The sequence below is a fragment of the Gekko japonicus genome, unplaced genomic scaffold, assembly GCF_001447785.1.
Source record: "Gekko japonicus isolate JY-2015 unplaced genomic scaffold, Gekko_japonicus_V1.1 scaffold231, whole genome shotgun sequence".
Taxonomy (NCBI): Eukaryota; Metazoa; Chordata; class Lepidosauria; order Squamata; family Gekkonidae; genus Gekko; species Gekko japonicus.
Window position 1 is genome coordinate 1422687 of NW_015165837.1, and position 20058 is coordinate 1442744.

The following is a 20058-nucleotide window of genomic DNA, read 5'->3' on the forward strand; positions in this document are numbered from 1 at the left end:
AAGCAACATCTTGCCTACATGATTCTCTTGCCAGCTGACTGCATGAAACATGCCTCTTGGCAGTGAGGTGAATTAGTACCTTGTGACTGAGGATTATGTTCCCATAGGAGGAACTGCCCCACATTCCAGTTGACAAAAGGGAAGGTGTCCACACGGGCTTTTTTATGTCAAAACCATCTTTATTAAAGAAGAGTGTCACAATAGGCTCAAGAACATGGGTGTATGAAACCAGCTGTGATGAAAAGTGCTTGGAGTGGAAACTGCAATGACTGTAAATGCACATCCTGGCAAAGGCAATGCCCACCTGTTCTCTAACTGCCGAAACTGTTGGCACAACGGAACGCACTAGAAGGATGTCGTCCGCAATGCTGTTGGCCTAATAATTTAAAGTTAGAGAATGAGCGTGGCTGATTCATGGACTCAGATATAATTCTCTTAACGGTTAGACCCAAAGTATCGATTTTTTCACTACGGATGCTAAAAGAAGTGTACTTTACATTTTCACACTGCAGCAGCATGCTGCATACTACTTTATATACAATTGATTCATGCAGCTTTTCCCATTACATTATTTTGTTTTCTGATTTACACAAATATAAAAAATAGGTTTGTCATTTATATGTTGCTCTTGTATTAGCTGTGAACTCCCCTCAGCCATGAGCTGGTCTACAGCAGCACATTAATCTGGACAGCAATCTCCCCAAAACGGAAGCCCCCATCAGTACATCCACAGACATAAAAAGGTGCAGCTTCTTTATACAAAACAAGAGCAAGGAACCATTACCTATAGAAAGGGGAGGGTCAATCCCTTTGATTTTATTAGAATGGCACAGATGTGAGAAGTTGTACAACAGCACACGGATCTCCTTCTATAAATCCTCTACAGCCCCCAGAACAGTGTTGATGGAGGGTGAAGGCAGGCAGCTCAAGCATTGAGCAATTCGTGTTCTTTATCTGTTTTCCCAACAGCATCGGGGTTGGACAAGGGGTCCAGGTCAGCAAAGAGGCTAAACCAGGCAGTTAAATCTTTAGAGGTACTTGCAGCTTCTGCAAAATAAAACACAATCCCCACCAAGTCAGGTTTCTGCTGAAGAATGGGTACATCTTTCACCTCCCAGGAGATACATTTTAGCATGCTGGTGATAACAGGGAAAAAGAAGCGTCGGGACATGTCACAAAAATCTTATTCTCTCTGTCTTGTGCGCCACCCCCAAAAGTGATTCATGCTCATCTTAACTAGTCTGTTCCTCACAGGCCAGGAGCATATCAATGGTCCTAGCACGTGCTGCTTTCTTGGGGGGGGTGGTGGTGCTAAAAAGGCCATCAGGTGGTGAGATCAGGAATGGCAAAAGCTGGCAAGGCCGCAGAGTGGGGTCCACGCTGCCTGCAGGCAGAGGTGTTTCAGTTCAGACTGCCAACTGGAAAGGGGAAGTGGTTGAGTCAAAACAAAGAAGGGTCTCCTGATGATCAAGTGGAGGTTTGTGGCCAACACCCTTGGGAACTTGAGCAGTAATGCTGCACTGCCCTTCTGCCTTGGCTGCATTAATGCCAACAAATAAACAGTCATAGGAATCTCCACACTGATTGCTTAAATTATGCTCCAATCAAAGCATAATTCCTGAAAGAAAACTTTTATGTAAACAGACCTGAGAGCAGGGGGGGGGGGGGGGAGAATTAGGCTTTAATGGCTTTGTTGGTAAAGCAAACACAAACGAGTCTGAGCACCCCAAAGAGGAACAGATTTATCACCTTTCATGGGTGTCTTGTTGAAGTTCATGGTCGAGTTGCTGGATTTCTGCGCTGTCTGTGGTGCAAGCGAAGGGCTAATGCGGCTGGCCGCCCAACCTATAATTCAATAGCAAAGCCACACTCATGTCAGTCAGCAGTAATTACTTCGTGAACTCAGACTGCTCATGGCGGCAATACCTGAAGCAGCTGCTGAGAGTAAACTCTTCCCTCTTTGCTCCCAGGCAAACCAACTCCAGTTTGTTTTTAGGTGCGATTTACTTGAAATGGCAAATATCACTCTCTTTACCTGTCTTGCTCAGTTGTCCAGCAGCCTACAGTACATTACATTGATGACAATTTTGATATTCAACAGGAATCGTGAACAGATTTGGTTGGATGGGGGGGGGGGATAAGATTTCAGCCTGTTGCAGATGGCAGCCCGAAGCCTTCCCAGCCGGCCATTCTGCACTCCATGAAAGAAGGGGTAGGAAGATTGGCTGCTTGTGGCATGACTGACAGTGGCAGTAGCCAACCCTTGTCCTATGCACAGGCGGGCTCCGACAAAAGCAACAGGTTTTGTTTTTTTAAAAAACCCTGTTACAGAGTAGCCCTATATGGTGGATTTCCGTTGTTTACAAATGGTGAATCCAGAAGGGAGAAACCTGCCTGGGGGAAGATCCCGCCCCCAGTTTCTAAGTGTTTGCTGGCCGAAACTCTCTGCTAGCTTGCATTCAAAGAGCAGCTAGAGGCAGGATTATCAGTGCGACAGTCAGGAAACCAAGCCTCCTGGCTCCTCTGCCTCCCACTGCACAAAATGGGGGAAGGTGACACAAATAAACAAAAAAATCATCCTCCTGACCCCCAAATTAAATTTAAAAATGGAAGCAGCCACCAGATTGTTCGCTCCTGCCAGGGAGCACAGTCCCTATACATACAAATCAAATACAACTGCTTTAATGATTAGCAAAATGGAATGCAAGTAGAGTTGGGGGTGGAGGGAGGAAGAAGTGAATGCTTTTTTATTAAAGCCGTCTGCACCATGAGACAGACAGTCAGAGATGAGAGAAATACATCACCAGCGGACTACTGAAGACACCTACTTGGTTTTCCTAGGAAGCCAGGCTCTCTTCCACCTGCACAGAGAGCACTTCAAGCAACAATTACTTGTTCTACAAAAGGGCCCGGAGGACTCCCCCCCCACACACCCCACCCCTGGTCTAAACTGAGGATAAATGTGCCCAGGAACAATATAATTTTGTAGACAGACAAAACAGAGTGACAGAAAAGGCCTGCATGATCCCTCTTTTGCCAAAAGGCCAGGCGATGGGAGGAAATGCTAAAAATAATTTCCTGAGCCTGTGAAATGTCACGCATATGCTTAACTTGGGTGTCACCCATACCTGAAGGAAGTCTGTCTGGTCTATGGCGATTCACAGATCTGCTGAACTGATTAATAGCTTGACTGAAGAATTAGGCTGAACTCCCTTTGATAGGCTAGTTAAATCTCATATGCCTCAATGGGATTAGGCAGGGTAACTGCACACAGGATTGCAGCCTTAGAAACAGATCTCCAATTAATCACATCAATGAAAAACAGCAGCCCGAGCAGTTTTCCTCGGGCACTGCTGGGAGCCCTGGTTACTCTGCCGCATTCTTCCATACTGATGAAAGTGACCCACTAGGGTGAAAGCATCACAAAGGGCGGGGGGAGGGGGGAAGTTCCCAAACAACCCAGGATTCTTTGTGTGATGCAGCAGAAGAACCTGTTGTTGTGAATCTTTTTGGCAAATCTGCCAGACACCAGACCTACATACTTCCTTTCTAGCAATGTACTACAATTTAGGTTCAGCCTACACCGACTGAGGGGTGTTGCATTTCTAGCTTATTAAACTGGAGAGTCAACAGCAGGTCAGACACTGGGGAGGCAGCGAGATGTGCTGCCTTGAATATGCTGGGTCAGACACAAGGACCTAGACGGGCCCCAAGTTTCTTGCTGGTTCTGTCTCTCTGAGGCATCTGTGACACAGGTGGGCCATCTATGCCATCTTCTCTTGCCTGTAAAGGAACTCTGATGTGCGCACACACAGTACTCCTATGCAAGCAAAATTATTTCCGTATTGGGGGTGTTCCACATGCTCATTCCCCATAGTCCATACAACACTAACATGGGCAAAGAAGTACGGAACTTCATGAGGGTAACCCAGGACCCAGTGGAGCAACACTTAGACTGATATAGCTAGAAATGCCTCAGGGTACCACATTATGATTAGAAACATACAGAAGAAATTTTTTGATACATTATTTTACAACTCTGTGGTTTAACTACCCATTAAATATGTGCCTTTCTTTTGAATAATGCGGTGGGAATGTATTTCTAGGAAAACCTAGCTCAGGTTTCCTCCTACTCTCAGACAGCTGTGGTAAGATTCTCAGCCATGTATATATCTCTAACAAAGAAATGCCACAGCTTGAAGGAGGCTCATGGCTCAGTAGAGCGCATGATTCGCATGCCCAAAGATCCCAGGTTCCATCCCTGGCGTCTTCCACGAAAGGCTCTCTAGTAGCAGGTGATGAGAAAGTGCACAGCCACTGTCAGTCAGGACAGACAAGACTGAGCTAGATGGACCAGTGTTCTGAGTTGGTCTTAGGGGGCTTCGTAACTTTTCTTGACAACTGTACAACTCTTCTTGGACATTTATTTTGACATACGAACTAATCTGCTTCAACCTGAATACCATTCCCACCCTTCAAATATCTCTTCCTCCTCCTCCTCCTAAAACACTCCCCCCCCCCCGAGGGCAGCCACGTTGGTTTGCAGTAGGACAGTTAGATTCGAGTCCAGTAGTGCTGAGAGAGCCAGTTTGGTGTAGTGGCTAAGTGTGCAGACTCTAATCTGGGAGAACCGGGTTTGATTCCCCACTCCTCCACTTGCCACTGCTGGATGACCTTGGGCAAGCCATAGTTCTGTCAAAGCTGTTCTGTGAAGGACAATTCTGGAAAGAGCTCTCTCAGCCCCACCTACCTCACAGGGTGTCTGTTGTGGGGAGGGGAAGGGAAAGGAGTTTGTAAACTGCTCTGAGACTCCGAGTGAAGGGCGGGGTATAAATCCAATCTCTTCTTCTTCTTAGAGACCAACAAGAGTTTCAGGGCAGGAGCTTTTGGGAGCTGACTCTCAAAAACTTATCCCTTGAAAATCTTGCTGGTCTCTAAGGTCTTAAAGGTAAAGGTAAAGGTTCCCTTGCTCGAAAGCCAGTCGAATCCGACTCTAGGATTGCGCTGCTCATCTCCGTTTCAAAGCCGAAGAGCCAGCGCTGTCCGAAGACGTTTCCATGGTCATGTGGCCGGCATGACTAAACACCAAGGCGCACGGAACACTGTTACCTTCCCAACGAAGTGGTACCTATTTATCTACTTGCAATTTCTTGCTTTCGAACTGCTAGGTTGGCAGGAGCTGGAATTAGAGATGGGAGCTCACCCCGTCATGCGGCAACTCGGGTCTCGAACTGCTGAACTATCGACCTTCCATAGCCTGCAGTTCAGCGTCTTAACCACTTGAGCCACCGCAGCTCTAAGGTCTTACTGGACTCAAATCTGTTACTTTCCCCACCCCCATTATTTTCTCAAATGGCATATTCCAAGTCCTTGATCAACTTTGTCATTGTTCTGCTCAAACTGTGAGCAGCCAATAATGACACAGCTGAAGGTAACCCAGTACCCAATAGCACAACACCTATTAACGCTTTAATCCTGTGTATGAGGCCTTTACTAACAAAAATTTGCAATGACATTAACCTCTTTGGTGAGCAGCAGCATTGGATGGGTGTCATACATCAACATTTTATGATACCCTGTAATCACCATGTTCTTCAGTGGTACTAGAGCATTCTCTTTGGAATGCACAGTACTTTACAGCTGTCTTTATAGACTTCAGCCTACACTACAGCCACAGATCATGCAAGGAGCCACAAATGGAAAATGTTTATGATTTCAATAACACATTTTCTGGTTTGCCAAAAGTAATTGTCTTGTTCATCCTCTCAATGACTTGCCTTTTACTTACTTACTTAGTTTATTATGATCTGAGATCAACAGTCCAGAAAATCAACAATACAAATATACACTGGATGTATAAAATAGATATTTCTGTGCAGAAAATATACAATTAATGGTAATAATAAAATTATTAAAATACTAGACTGTCTTCATCTGCCTTGTTGAACATGCCAGAGCGCAGAATCTTGCTATCTTATGGGTAGTTTCATTAAAATGATTGGCAAGAAGAAGAGAAGTATAAAAATCATTTGATCTGCCTGGGTACTTGGTACAATTGGCAATGTAAAAGGACACGTTCGATTGTTTCTGCCATTCCAGACTGACATGGGCAGAGACGTTGTACATATGGGATATGTGCATATCTTCCTTCAAGAAGGGCAGATGGAAGGACATTAATACAGGCCACAGTGAAGGCTCTGAGGTGTTTGGGGAATTCTAAGGTATAGAGGTAATTTGATGGAACAAAAATTTTGTTGCACTTCTCTGCTGCCAGAGCAGAGTGGACCGGTGATCTGTTAACCTGAAGGGCAGTATCCCATAGTCTCTGACTAATGCCCTGGCTCCAGGGTACCCAAGATGCAGTAAGGCTATGCAGGAGAAACCAAACAGTTGTAATGTGTTCTCTGCTGCTCTCACCCACCTTGAGTGAAAATTGTCTAAGAGGATTAATGAAGTTAATACCGGGGTGGGGGAAGGTTTAACTTGAGCCAGAAGCGTATAGCTTGGACTCAGGCACGTGCTTCAAGTGGAACCAGGTATACAAGTGGAACTGGGTGTACAACAAGATACTCCAAAAAAGGATCTGAGAAATCTGGATTGGATCGCTTCTAGTAACCACTGTACAGACGTGTCTGTGAACCATATGTAAGCCGGGGTCCCGCCTTGCCCTAAAAGGCTTTCAGTGCATACAGTATGTGAGAACTCTTTTTTGTAAAGAAGAATCGTAAAGTTGCTGTGGCTGCTCTTTGGGCAGACTCAGTTACATGGGAAAGCTGAGCTGAATGACCTGCCTCAGAAAGCTTTCATATACCCACAGTACCGGCAAGGATCCCAGGCTGAAAGACTTGCCCAAGGCCAGTGGGAAAGTTCATAGCTTGGCAGGGATTTAAATTCACGTTTCCTTGATCCAAAGCCAGCACGCTACCCTTTAGAACACACTCGCCGGCATGGTCAGCTGTTTGCAGCAGCATTGTTTGTCCATGTAATCCAGCAGAGTTTCAAGAGGGCATGTTTTTTCTTACAAGTTACCACTAAAGGCTGTCCTCCTGTTAAATAACTGAGAGACTATTATAAATGCAAATAACCTCTAATTTGCATGAATGAAAGACCAATTGTGGCAACTTTTTTTTTTCTTCCAGAGCTGTCATTTATTGTAGTGTGAGAGGCTTGCTTGTAAAGTACGCTAACTCAGGCCTTGCTTGTTAAACGAAAACATCATTTTGCTAGGATTCTTTTCTGTCATCTACTGAATGCATGTCTAAAAGAACAAGCATCTTACGCTTGCATATGTTACAGCCCAGTCTGCATTGCCAGAATAAGGAATCACTGTAGACCCTCCAGCATCAGGCTGGGAATGTACAAGATCTGTGTTCAAATCCTGTCTCAACCAGGCACACGTCACCAGCCTTGTAAAGTACGCTAACTCAGGCCTTGCTTGTTAAACGAAAACATCATTTTGCTAGGATTCTTTTCTGTCATCTACTGAATGCATGTCTAAAAGAACAAGCATCTTACGCTTGCATATGTTACAGCCCAGTCTGCATTGCCAGAATAAGGAATCACTGTAGACCCTCCAGCATCAGGCTGGGAATGTACAAGATCTGTGTTCAAATCCTGTCTCAACCAGGCACACGTCACCAGCCTCAGTTCCTCATCTGAACCTGAGAACCGAAGCCAAGAGTCGCTTATCACCCATCTCAGAGGAGTGCTATGTAAAACTGTTTGCCCACTGAAATACAAAAAGCCTATTTGAATTCAGCATTGTCTTTGGTGATATTGTATCCTATACCAGAAGCTTTGCTTGTATCAGAGCCCAGGATCAATCCTACCATTTAAAGAGAAAGGATGTTAATAGTAAGGCTGGGAAAGCCCTTGGCTGGAATCACTTCCAGTAAGGACAGACAGTAACAGGCAAAGGTAGAGCCACGTTCTGATTCAACACAAGAACTGCACTACACGTCCTGATTTAGTTCCATATAACTGGCCGTTGACAATACCCGCCCCCCCGCCCCGAGGGTGCAGTCAGGATTCGATGCTTCACCCTGCCCCTGTCAGCCATTCTTCCTCCACAAATTGCCCTCCACGGATGCTCTTCCCTTCACTAGGAAAAAATGAGGTCCTCACGTCTTTCCCCACAGGTGAAGAACAACTGCTTCAGGATGGTAATTTTGAGAGGAAAAATGGCTAGCAGGAAGGGAGCTAAGCGCTCTTTCCCCCACTCTTGACCACTGCTTGTTATGTTTAAAAAGTCAGGAAAACCTTAAATGAAACTCTGTGCAACACGCAGTTCGGCCTTAAGACAGAGTCTAACAAGGTAAGGCACAGCTCAGTAGTAAAGCACCTGCTTTGCGTACATTTTGCACCTCCAGAAAGGAAGGGAGCAATGCCGGCACAGGTCGGCACCTAAGATTTTGGAGATCAGCTGCCAGAGAATTCAGCATTTCGTCTGATGAGCCTATAGCCCAGCACAGGAGGAGGCGACCTCCTACAGAGCATTTGCCTGGCGCTTGAAGTGTTGAAAGTGCTTCCCATACATCAATCTCAGCAGTGCTTACAATGAGCTTGGAAAGCAGGCCAGGATTAGTCCATGCCAGAGGTGAGCTCTGAACTGCAGGCTTCCTGATTCACAGCTCAGTTTCTTTCCTACACTGGGCTACACTACATCCCTACAACATCTTACAAATTTCCGTACTTTCTACATGTGAACTAGAATGAGAAGCCAGTTGCGTCCCTAGTGACACATCTATGAAGCCAAAGTACATGGATTCCAGCCACTGAATCCCCACTGCTGACATGCTCCTATCTTAGGTCTGCCAGTCTTGACAAAGTCCCTTTAATAACAGCTTTTGTACTGCTACGGCAAGCTCTTCTATTTTCCTCTACCTGAAGAATGTCAGAGGAATAATTTTCCCATCAACAAATGACAAGCAAACCAGCCCACGTTAACACCCTGGAGGAGTTAAGAACCCTTCACACACGTCATCCCTTCGCTCTAAAAATAATGAGGCAATTTTTTCCTTTCACCCTTTACGCCTCCCTCCCACAACCACCATCTGCCCAAGAAACACTGGAGAGATGAACACACAGAATATTGGCAACAAGGAGGCTGGTCTACGTATGAAGCACTGAGGTAACCAGCAGGGCGAATTAATAGAGCAGTTTCATTTTAAGCCTGGATGCAGATACATGTACTTTGTAACACAAATAGCTGCACGATGCATACGGAAAGTGAAAATGGGGGAGGGGGACGCCATATATACCTCCCCTAGTGTGACTAATCTGCGGGAGAGGGTCATCCTGGGATGTATGCAGGCATGCTACCTAAACCAGGGTTGGATCCAGACAAAATTTTCCAACAGCAGTTTCTGCCTCCTGCCCCCTCTGCCCATTGCAGCTGACAGATCTCCATGAAATGCTGCTCTTGGGAGACAGGAGACCCCCAAGGAAAAACACGGGGGGGGGGTGTTGCAGGGAGAAGAGGGAATCAGTGAAACATGCTAATACAGTCTGGATCCAACGCAAAGTGTACATCTATGCACATGTAAAACAGGCATAGTCCATAGTTATAATGCTTGGTATGAAGAAGAAGAGATTGGATTTATACCGCACCCTTCACTTGGAGTCTCAGAGCGGCTTACAAACTCCTTTCCCTTCCCCTCCCCACAACAGACACCCTGTGAGGTGGATGGGGCTGAGAGAACTCTGACACAAACTGCTCTTTCAGGAACAGCTGTGCCAGAGCTTGTGACTGACCCAAGGTCACATCAGCAGGTGCAAGTGGAGGAGTGGGGAATCAGACCCGGTTCTCCCAGATTAGAGTCCGCACACTTAACCACTACACCAAACTGGCTCTCTTGACAAACTGGCTCTCTTCAAGGAAAAGCATAGGGCCAGTCTAGTTCCCAACAAATGAGGAAATGCACGAAGCAACAAGCTGTGTTGAACTGCTAAAAAGTTTACCATCATCAATAAAACAATACCTTGAAGGGAGGACTGTAAGTCATTCATATTTTGGTCTAAAAGCTGAGAAGGAAGAAAGCCTGAAGGTGATGACGAGGACATTGACTGACTGATCTCCATTTCTCCTCCTGAAGAATTTGTGCCCATGTCGGCAAGTGGATCCTCTCCAAAGACAGCTGTCCATTCCCTGCTGAATTCGCCGTCATCCAAAGAAGATGCATTGAGAATCTCATTCAGCAACAGTATGTCATCCTTGTCACTAGCCTCAGGCTCCAAAGAGGTTGCACTTGGGTCCTTCGAAGCCACTGAAAAAACAGGAGCACCCATGTAAGCGACCCATATACTTAAATAGAACTATTTTGGCCTCTCTTTTGAAATATGAAAATTATTTTCCCTATAGTATTCTTTATCCTTTCTTTAATATCATATGTCATTTATTATGGGCATACATAGAAGGTTTACAAGTGGGGGTCTCGCAAAGACTTGTAAGGGGCATCTCATTTTCTTCTTCCCTGCTGTTTCTGCCTTCCCTTTCTTGAAAGCCCCCATAGCCTCTCCGTTTCCTGCTTCCCTCTCTCCTTCCAGCTCACCAGCCAACCTTTACCTGCCTCCCTCTGTCTTCAGCTTTCCCTCCTTCCCTTCCCCTGGCCCCCCCCCCCCCGGAATAGTCTGGTCCAGTCGTGGAAGGTCAAGTTGTACTGTGGGGAACCTGTAAGGACTTGTGAGGGGCACCTTTTTTTCTTCTGTCTCTTCTTCCCCACACTATTTTCTCTTTGTCTCCTCCTGGCAGCCCCTATATTCTCAGCTTTCCCTGTTTCCTTCTCTCCTTCCTTCTGGATTTCAGATTTTTCTGCAAAACTGGGACTTTCTCAGGTTTATAGAAACCTTTGTCGGTCCACAGCTCTGATCTCTGGATAAACTGGGCCGTACTTGGAATGAGATATACTGAAGATAGATTACTAAGCAACATGACAGTAGCTTTACGGTTACATTATTCCTAGCAAGCAGGGCCTTCAAACCAGGAGTTTTGTTGGACAGGGAGGGGCTTATGCTGCTGGTTCAGATGTCTAGGAGATGAAAAATGAAGGAAGTCCATCACCGAGAAGCATGGGATGCCCTCTCTTCCAGATGACTGAGTAAACAGAAAGTAAAGTAGGATCTGGGTGTCTGACCAATGTAGAACACAATGAGATGTGGCAGTCCTCTGCAAAGGGATTGCCTCTATTCAGACATCATAAAGAGACAGAAGTTTGTTCATTAAGGGCAAGCATCTGGCATTCTGTTGTGCTCAGCCCCCCCCCCCCCCCCCCCCCCCGCTCCCCTTGTGGTTTAGGGCTTCAGGTTCGTGGGGAAGAAATACTGCAGATTCTTCAGATGCCCATGGAGGGATGTCATGATAAACTGGGATTTGATTCAGCACTTCTGAAACCAGGAAGTCTTCAACTGCATTCTATGTGTAAGAAAAGGAGGGAGGGAGTGCACAAGCCACAAACAGATCTCTTGTGATATCTCAATGCATCTGTTGTATGCACTGGGGGGAAAGAGACAGTCAGTTAAGAAGAGAAGAAGAAGAGGAGGTTGGATTTATACCCCACCCTTCACACACAGTCTCAGAGTGGCTGACCATCTCCTTTCCCTTCCCCTCCCCACAACAGACACCCTGTGAGGTAGGTGGGGCTGAGGGAGCTCTTTTGAGGACTGCTCTTAAGAGAACAGCTCTGAGAGAACTTGTGACTGACCCAGGGTCACACCAGCAGATGCATGTGGAGGAGTGGGGAATCAAACCCGGTTCTCCCATATTAGAGTCCGTTCTCCTAACCACTACACCAAATTGGTTCTCCACACCTATGCAAAGAGTGAAAGAATTTTCACTGGGCTAAATGATTATGGTGTTTTCCATATCACAACATGTGTGTATAGCTTCCCCACTGCTTCTGTAACTGCTGTATACTGCAGCAACTACAGAACTTCTACCTGCCCCAGTCCCCTGGCAGTCCCTCTATGTACCACCAGTTCTTTTTTCATGTTTTAAACAAACTGACAATAAAATATCATTATAATTATATAACAATCTGTGAAACAGCTTCTCTGAATGCCCACTTTTCATTTAAAAAGTAAATCCATAGCTCCTTTCATGGTGGAGATATGCCTTTCCCGTTATATCTCCTCACTGAAAGTGGCTAGAGACTGAAAATAAAAACAAAACTGGGAATTCAGAGAACTCAGTACAAAGATTGTTATAACAATAACCAAGTGCTGATTAAAAACAAACCAAAACAGCCTACTGGTGGAAGGGAAGGAAATGTCCACTGCAGGAATAGGGGAAAGTAAAACGGAAGCCATGTAGGTGGGGCTGGGGAAATCCAAACTTTCCCACCCATATGGCAGCCATCTGTGCTTTTCTGGAATCCTTCATAAAATTTCATAGCAAAGCAGGTTTGGGAAAGACTGGAGAAAAGCCAGGGAAATGCCTGGAGGTGCATGAATAATGCATGCGGGGGGCGGGATACATTCCAATACAACTACCTATATCAGAAAGAGACTGTTTTAATCACAAATAATACCACTGGATCTATAAGGAGCTTTTAATGATAGGAGAGTATCATTGGAGAGATCCCATAAGTCACCAAAGACTACTACTTGTTTATCACTTTACTTATAACCATCACCACTACTACTCTGGTTCAGGAAGGAACTTCAACAAGAATGGATCCTCATGACTACTTCCTAAATGGTGGATGTTTCAGAATGTCCGGCTATCAGGCCCCTCCAGGTTCATGGAAATAAGAACAACAAAGTGTGCAGTTACGCATAGCTCTGTATCTGGAGGGCCACAAGTAACCAGCTCTCCACCAGGCTAGTGTCATCCCATGAAACGTTATAAAGCAGCCACCCCACGAGAAGATTCTACCCCTCAAATGTGAAAATGTTATCCTCCTCCGGTCTAGAGATCATGCTGGCTGCAAGAGCTCTTGACATTCTTCTAGGTTTATAGACCAGCTCATGTTTCCATGACTGCTAGCTCCCCAGCAAGTGCCCTGGTGGAGCCCAGTGGTTAATTTTTAGTTAAGCAAAAGCAAACAAGGCATGAAAGGGCAACATGGCTGTGAAAGGGATACCTTACAGGAAGAGGATCAGTTGCTTGAAGAGCACAATCAAGGAAAGGAGAAGCAAAGTGTTAGGTTCTAGGTGTGCCTGATCTTCTAGGTCCCCTCTTCAGCTGCCCAACATAGGTGGGAATGTTGACTGGCTTGAACCAGACAACAACCCATCTACTACCTTTTATTAGGACCAGCCAAATGACACATAATAGCATGCAAAAACTTTGAGGTCTCCATAACTAATATTCAGGTTAAAAGATACCAAAACAAAAATGAATAAACGGGTTTGGTAGAAGGAAATGCCTCAGGACATGATACTTGCATTGTATGTTAGACACAGAGCAAATTCAGATGGTGCTAAACACACAGTGCCTGAGTAACACTGTGGAATGTGCCACTCTCCACGTTCAAGCAAATCTGTCAGCCATGCCACGGTTTACAGGCTCACAGCAGTTGGCAAATCTGCCCTAGCTAACTGTGTTTCAACCTACTTGTCAGGGATCACAAACCCAGGGGCTTTGCCTATTTGAAATTCTCCCAGAGTATACTTCCAAAACTACATACAGGATTTTATACATGCCACCATAGCCCAAACTGGGAGCATGCATTTATTCCAGATAAACATTTACCTTTTCTTCCCTCCCCCCGATATACCATCTTGCAGACTGTGTGTTGGATTTCCAGTTTCCGTGTGCATGCTTGGAGCCCCAGTTTACATACTGCCCCTGTTCCCTGTGAGCTCCATAAAACAACATTTTACTAGACATAAGTGTGCATGGGAAGACAGTGGGAGGGAGGTATTATGAAGAGTCCCCACTAATACTGTAATCAAAGGCAGAAATGTGATGCAACCTGGCACTGTCTACAGCCAGGCTTCAAAGTGCTGACAGTTTTGCCCCACAGCCGAAGATGAGGCTAGTTCTTTGGAGGAAGCTTCTCCAATAGGCTTTCTGTCACTGTTGCATCATGGTGGACCTTCGTAGCCTATCTTAGAGAAGTGCTAAAATGCACAATAAGATTTGTTTAATAACGCTTCCGTTGGCTAGATACTCTGCTGCAAACTAAATTCTCCAGACATAAAACCAGCACTGATCATAAACTCTTGTAATGAGCTGGGCATATCAGAAACATCGAGATGAAAAAACCTTTTGAAGCACCAGGGTCACTACAGTCACAACAGTAGGTTTTACTTTAAAGCAACTGTCTTTTTCCTTAGAGAGGATCTTTCTTTTAAATAGCACAACATTAGAGCAAAGTGATTGGGGGTGTGAAGGAGGAGAGGTAGGGGATAGAGTTGACTTTTAAATAAGCTTATGAGTCAACACCACATGGGAGAATCAGAACACCTACACATTATGGGTAAAACCAACTCAGATAAAAGGAAGCAGGAACTGGAACTTTTATCAAATATCGGCAAGAAGGCTACAGACGATCTGAGCTTTGAACTACTCATTTATGCTTTCAGTCTCCTCTGCCGTGGTACACTTGTCAAGAAAGGTCCAAAGGGAAACAATATTGAGTATTATTCCCGGGTGTCCTGCTGTATCAAGATGGCGGCCAAAGCTTTCAGCTCAGCATATCAACCTTGGTAGAACTGGGTGCTTAGTGGCACCTCCTATCTCTTCGGAGCATGATTTGCAGTGAGCAATTCATCACAGTCAGCAAATCACACTGCAGAACATGCAAGCAAGTGCTCAGGCACAATAAAGCATATGTTACAAGTTGGTGGCACCACCGATATGTCTCTTCATGACCTGCAGCTGACCTAGAAGGCTCAAACTAAAAACAACTGTACTCGAATGCTATTTCATTGACCTAGAAACTACACAGCACCTCTGACAACTGTGGCATAAACCGCTGCCACTCTGTCTTCTGGTGAGACGCCTCAGCCTGACCCCTGCACTATCTCGTCGTGTTTTGCTGCATTAGGCAGGCTTTGCTTCCAGAAATTTAGAAGCCTATCAGGGAGTGGTGAAGCGACAACAGATACTAAAAGCAGTGTTTCAGTGATAAGATGCCTGCCATTCCCTTGGTATGCCGTAATTCACATTTATCACAATAGAAAAGGGAAAAAAATCAATATCAGTATGACCAAGAGGAAAGCTATCCTTTCAGTAATTTTAACTGCCTGTACTTCATGAAGACAGAGGGCGATTCTGCACTGGCTTCTCCCTCCTTTGTTTTACGAAACCCACGTTGGAACAGAAATTCCCCTCTGCATTGCAATGCTGCTTTCGCTTTCTTTGATCATCGGATTTTATGGTACCTTCTGCATAGACTTATGGCTGTGTGACTTTGGGTGACTTTGCAGTCAGTACAGTGTTGCCCCGAGGTATCTGAATGTGGTTTTGAGCTGCACCTTTTCCTCCCAGTTGAGAAAATGTGGAGCGAATGGTAGATGCAGAATCACCCAGATACAAATACGATATAAGCTATTTCTTATCCTAAAAGTGCAGCGGTATATTCACTGTTTTCGAGTCCTGTAGCACCTTAGAGACCAACAAGATTTTTAAGGCATGAGCTTGTGAGAGTCAAGGCTCAAATCTAGCTGTTCCATTGTGGACCAACGAGCCTCCCCCCCCCCCCCCCTTTATAAATCACAAGCACCTGTGGCTCTTCTCAGTTAGCTTCATGCTTGCTCACCTGCTTTGCTGTAGCTTTCCCATTCCTTTCCCTTCTGTTCTTCATGTCAACTGCTTCTACTCCTTTTCCCAATGGTAAACCTAGCCTTTATCTTCCTAAATTGCTCCCACAATATTTAAGATACCACACCAAAACATAGCCTGTTCCTACCCTCTTCCATGTCGATTCACTATATGTAAAAGAAATATGAAAAAGAGTATGAGAACACAGTTTAAAAAGGGGAATAACAGAATCAAACATATGTGATAATCTTAGCAGGCAAAACTACATTACGCAAAACTACATTACTCTGCATGCAGAATCTAAGAAAATGAAAACTGTGCACCATGATCAGTGCTGGTCTTTCTTTTACGTGGGTGTGGAATGGCCACCGCTGATAGACCGTGGGGGGTCAAAGTCACTTTAACTGCCGCTACTGCCAGATGCCTGGCCACCCCAGCTCTTCCTGAAGTCTGCTGCTTCCATATTTGAAAGCAAATTTTGGCAGCTTGATGTGAGTTCCTCCTATGGCACCACAGTATGTTTCATTATTATTTCCCTTAAAAACCCTTGTGCATATGTATACACGCACCGTGACATGGATGGATTTGTACTACCCGATTAGCAGAAATTACTGACAACAGTAGGTAAGAAGAACAACAACTTCAGAAATTCAACATGGACACAGGTTTGCTAAGGTGGCAAAAGCATCAGAAGCCACTGATGGATAGGAAAGCTCAGTAACTCACGACAGCATTACCTGCTAAAATTATCATGAACTTTTGATTCTGTTGTTATAATAAGCAGTATCACTCCCTTCTTTAAAATGTGTTCTTGTACCCTTTCATACATCTCCTACTGGGAAGCAACTTTAAACAGTGTGACATTCCCTTCTGAAAATAAAACAGGTTTTAATTGTTCATTTATTTCTCAGGAAGAAAATCTCACATTTCTGGGGTCCACAGACAAGGAATGTGTCTTCAGGAGCCAGTCAAGTGAGGCTCAATTCACAGTCACCAAAAGGAGTGACTTCACAGACTTCACATGGTGGCTGATTCTTATGACCCACTCATGTGGTAGTAACTGGTATCATTTAGCATAACAGTTACCATTGCCACCTGCACTGTGTGTATTATAATATGTTCATCATATATATATGATGCCATAACTTCAACACGTCAAAATAGACTGTGGAAATCCACCCTTAGATGGCAGCAACACTGTAAGGACTAGTATAAGAAACTTCATGATAAGATTCAACCTCTTCCCCCCCCCCCAAAGGTAGTTGCCAAGATGAGTACATTATGCAATACAAGTGTTTAGAAGCTCATATATCTGTAACAGACTATTGAAAAACAGTTGGCCTCAAGCGTACCTGGAAAAAACCCACTGGAAGAACATCCAAGGCCTACAATAATACCTAACATTAAGGAAACTGACAAACAGTAAACCATTACTGTCAGCAGTGGCACAGGAAGAGATACTTTTCCATACCAGGATCACACCAAAAGCCCAGAGACTGAGGTAAATTTTCTTTTATATCCCCTAACCACCCAAAGCAAAATGTAAATATTAAATTATACTATATTTGGTGTCTGTTTGAAGAACCCAGTTAGTCAAAGACATTACATACCATTTGCCTCAGGTTTCAAGTCTAACAAGTCATCTATAGCTCCTAAAAATAAGGCAAAGGAAAACGGAAATCATTAATCTGTGCGTTTCATAGTTACAGTGCTGTTGTTTTCATTAATCCAGGAAACATACCTGAACTCTCTCTGTGGTTGAAGCTCTCCCCAAAAGTACTCAGGATGTCCTTGGCATCTTCTGCTAAACAACCAAAATATTTACTGAGTAAAGTCAATTCCAGTAGAGACAGTTTCAGATATGGAATGCTCTTCAAAGCTTATCTAGTAGGATCATCTGGCAGGATTTTTTACTTAACTACCCCAGACTGTTGATTCATCTATGTACACGTTCCTAAATATATGCACTGATCTTTAACTTTAATAACATTTCCAAACCAGTCCACAAACCATAGATAAAACGATATAAAACACTTTTTAAAAAAATCAAGCCACAAACAACACACACAAACACAAAGGCAAGCAGAAGTACAATAGTAGTAAAGTCAGTGTGCCAATTGCAATTCATACATACAAACTCACCCAAATCCCTGACAGAAGTGAATAGTCCCAGGCCCATAGCTACAGTGGGGCCTCTTGGGGCCTGGCCCCCCGACTTGCCACCAAGGCCCCACAACTTCCCATCCAGTCCAGGCCCTCCGATTTCCAATTTTTAAATTTTATTTATGGTGCTCACTTGGGGGGATGCGGGGTGGTGGTGCTGGGGTGCCCCCTGACTTATTTAAAGGCCCCCCGAATTAGAAAGTCCTGGCTATGGGCCTGAATAGTCCTTATCCACATACTTCCCCAAATGAAATCACTGAAGGGGACAGGGGAGTATCAAAAGGGAAGGCATGCCATAGTTTTGGAAAGACCGCTGCTTCTGATCAAAATCAAACCTCATCTGCATATCTTAATGGATAATCCAGTCACATAATTGTTTCAAAAAAGCCTTCAGCAAAGGAGTTTTCTTCTTAAAATTATCTTAATATTAACATGTCTAGACTCTCCCCCATTTTGTAGACCATAGGCAGGCATTGAGGGAAACCTTCATTCTAGTTTACAAGGGTTTTTCTGCAAATCAATTTCCCCCTCAATTCAACTCATGCCTACAAATGAATTCAATGATCACTTCCATCAAAATGCTAGGACCCATTCCCATTCTGTGTCATGGACCACCACTTTCAAAGACACGGGGGGTTACTTCCAGATATGTTGGGCCATTTAACGAGATTTTCTTTTTAAAGTATAAAACTCAAGATTACTTTTGACACAACCTTCTCTGCTTTGACTCTCCTCAGACAAAAGAAATCACCACCACAAGATGGAAAGCTGCCTGTTAAGAAAACAAGATACTTAGGGAGGTGTTCCTGTTTTTGGTAAAAACCCTACTACTGTCAGATAAATAATATTTCAGTCTTCAGTGTCTATTTGATGGAATATCTCCATCTGCAAAGTAATTTGGAAACATGATATGGAATGGCTTTATTACGAAATATTTCAAAAGGTAGATCTTTTCCTTGGCTGGTCCTATTGTTTAATAGATAAGATTCCTCATTTAGGAAGAGAGAGTCTACCTCTCCAATTTATTTCTGATTTATCAGAGTATCGATAATTTATACCCTTTGACAACATACTCGCCCAGGGCAAGTTAAAACTGAAGCCAGGCCTATCATATCTGTGCACATGCCTTCACTTGTTAGGAAGGCACCCACACAGAGAACCAGTAGGGCTCTTGCATATTTGAGGAAACATAGCAGAATGCCACAGCGGCTGCATTAGCTGTACACAATCTCTCTCCTGGAACAGGGCAGGGGAGAGAATGTACCCCCGGATTAGCAGCAGTCACGGTATGATGTTATGTTTCTCCAGCTGTAGGAGGCAGAGAGGTTCCATCAAGCAGTGGTAGCAAGCAAAAAGGATGCAGAGGATTGGTGCCTACTGTACATCATTTATGTTTCAAGGTGCCTTGACAGCTGTTAAAGAAAAACACCCTCTCTCTGCTCATAATTGATCCCATGTGATTTACATTTCTAGAACTTCAATGGAAAACACCCTCAGACAATGCAATACAGACAGGCAGCAAAAACCCCCAAAATATTCAACTTGCTTCCATTAAGATAACTAATAAACACGAAGCACATGGCATCTGAAAGACATAATGAACAAAATACCTGAGCTTGCCAGTTCCCTTGAGTGGCTTTCATCATCTAAATAAATCAACCTTAAATTGAAGGGAGGGGGAGAATACAAGAGTTTAGTTTTCGTCTCTGGCATATCACATGCTTACTGGGGGAAAATATAACCAAGTTATGGATGCTTTCTCCCTTCTTTGTTCTGTGGAATAATCAAGAGACCTTGAATTTTTTGGGGGGCTTGTATTTCAATACAGTCTATGAAATAAAGCTGTGAAGGACTGGCATTTTATCAACTGCTATGCAATTTCCAGGCATAATTTTAAAGGTTTCCAGCTTCAGCAAATTAATACTCAGTGTGGGATACACCAACTTCTACAACAGTTTATCGTTGCAAATACTAGCAGCAGTTCACTTCCGCTAGTACTACAAGCATCTTCTGCTGCTGCTGCTGCATGATGGATCTGATGCTCTTATCACAAGGTGTCATGAGGTCACAGGCAGGGACTGCTACTACAATCTTGTGCAGGTGCACAGCTGCCAAGTAGGCAGGACATGCCTGCTACTTCCGTCACTGTCTGCGCTACTACCCACTTGGCATCCATATGCCTGCAAGAT

At 44.4% G+C, this 20058-nt stretch overlaps 1 protein-coding gene across 3 annotated transcripts in view; it reads right to left on the minus strand.

Annotated features, from left to right (window-relative positions):
- Positions 1 to 209: 209 nt before the first annotated feature.
- ICA1 (islet cell autoantigen 1) overlaps positions 210 to 20058 on the minus strand; it is a 75771-nt gene continuing 55922 nt past the window's right edge. For 2 of the 3 annotated variants that reach the window (XM_015410938.1, XM_015410941.1), the window contains exons 9-14: positions 19480 to 19529; positions 17448 to 17510; positions 17317 to 17358; positions 9981 to 10265; positions 1750 to 1845; positions 210 to 1047 (exon numbers count right to left, since the gene is read on the minus strand). In XM_015410938.1, the coding sequence (XP_015266424.1) occupies positions 926 to 1047; positions 1750 to 1845; positions 9981 to 10265; positions 17317 to 17358; positions 17448 to 17510; positions 19480 to 19529 (658 nt within the window). In that variant the 3' untranslated portion in view covers positions 210 to 925. The remainder of the gene's footprint in view (positions 1048 to 1749; positions 1846 to 9980; positions 10266 to 17316; positions 17359 to 17447; positions 17511 to 19479; positions 19530 to 20058) is intronic. The other variant, XM_015410939.1, reaches the window with a different exon arrangement.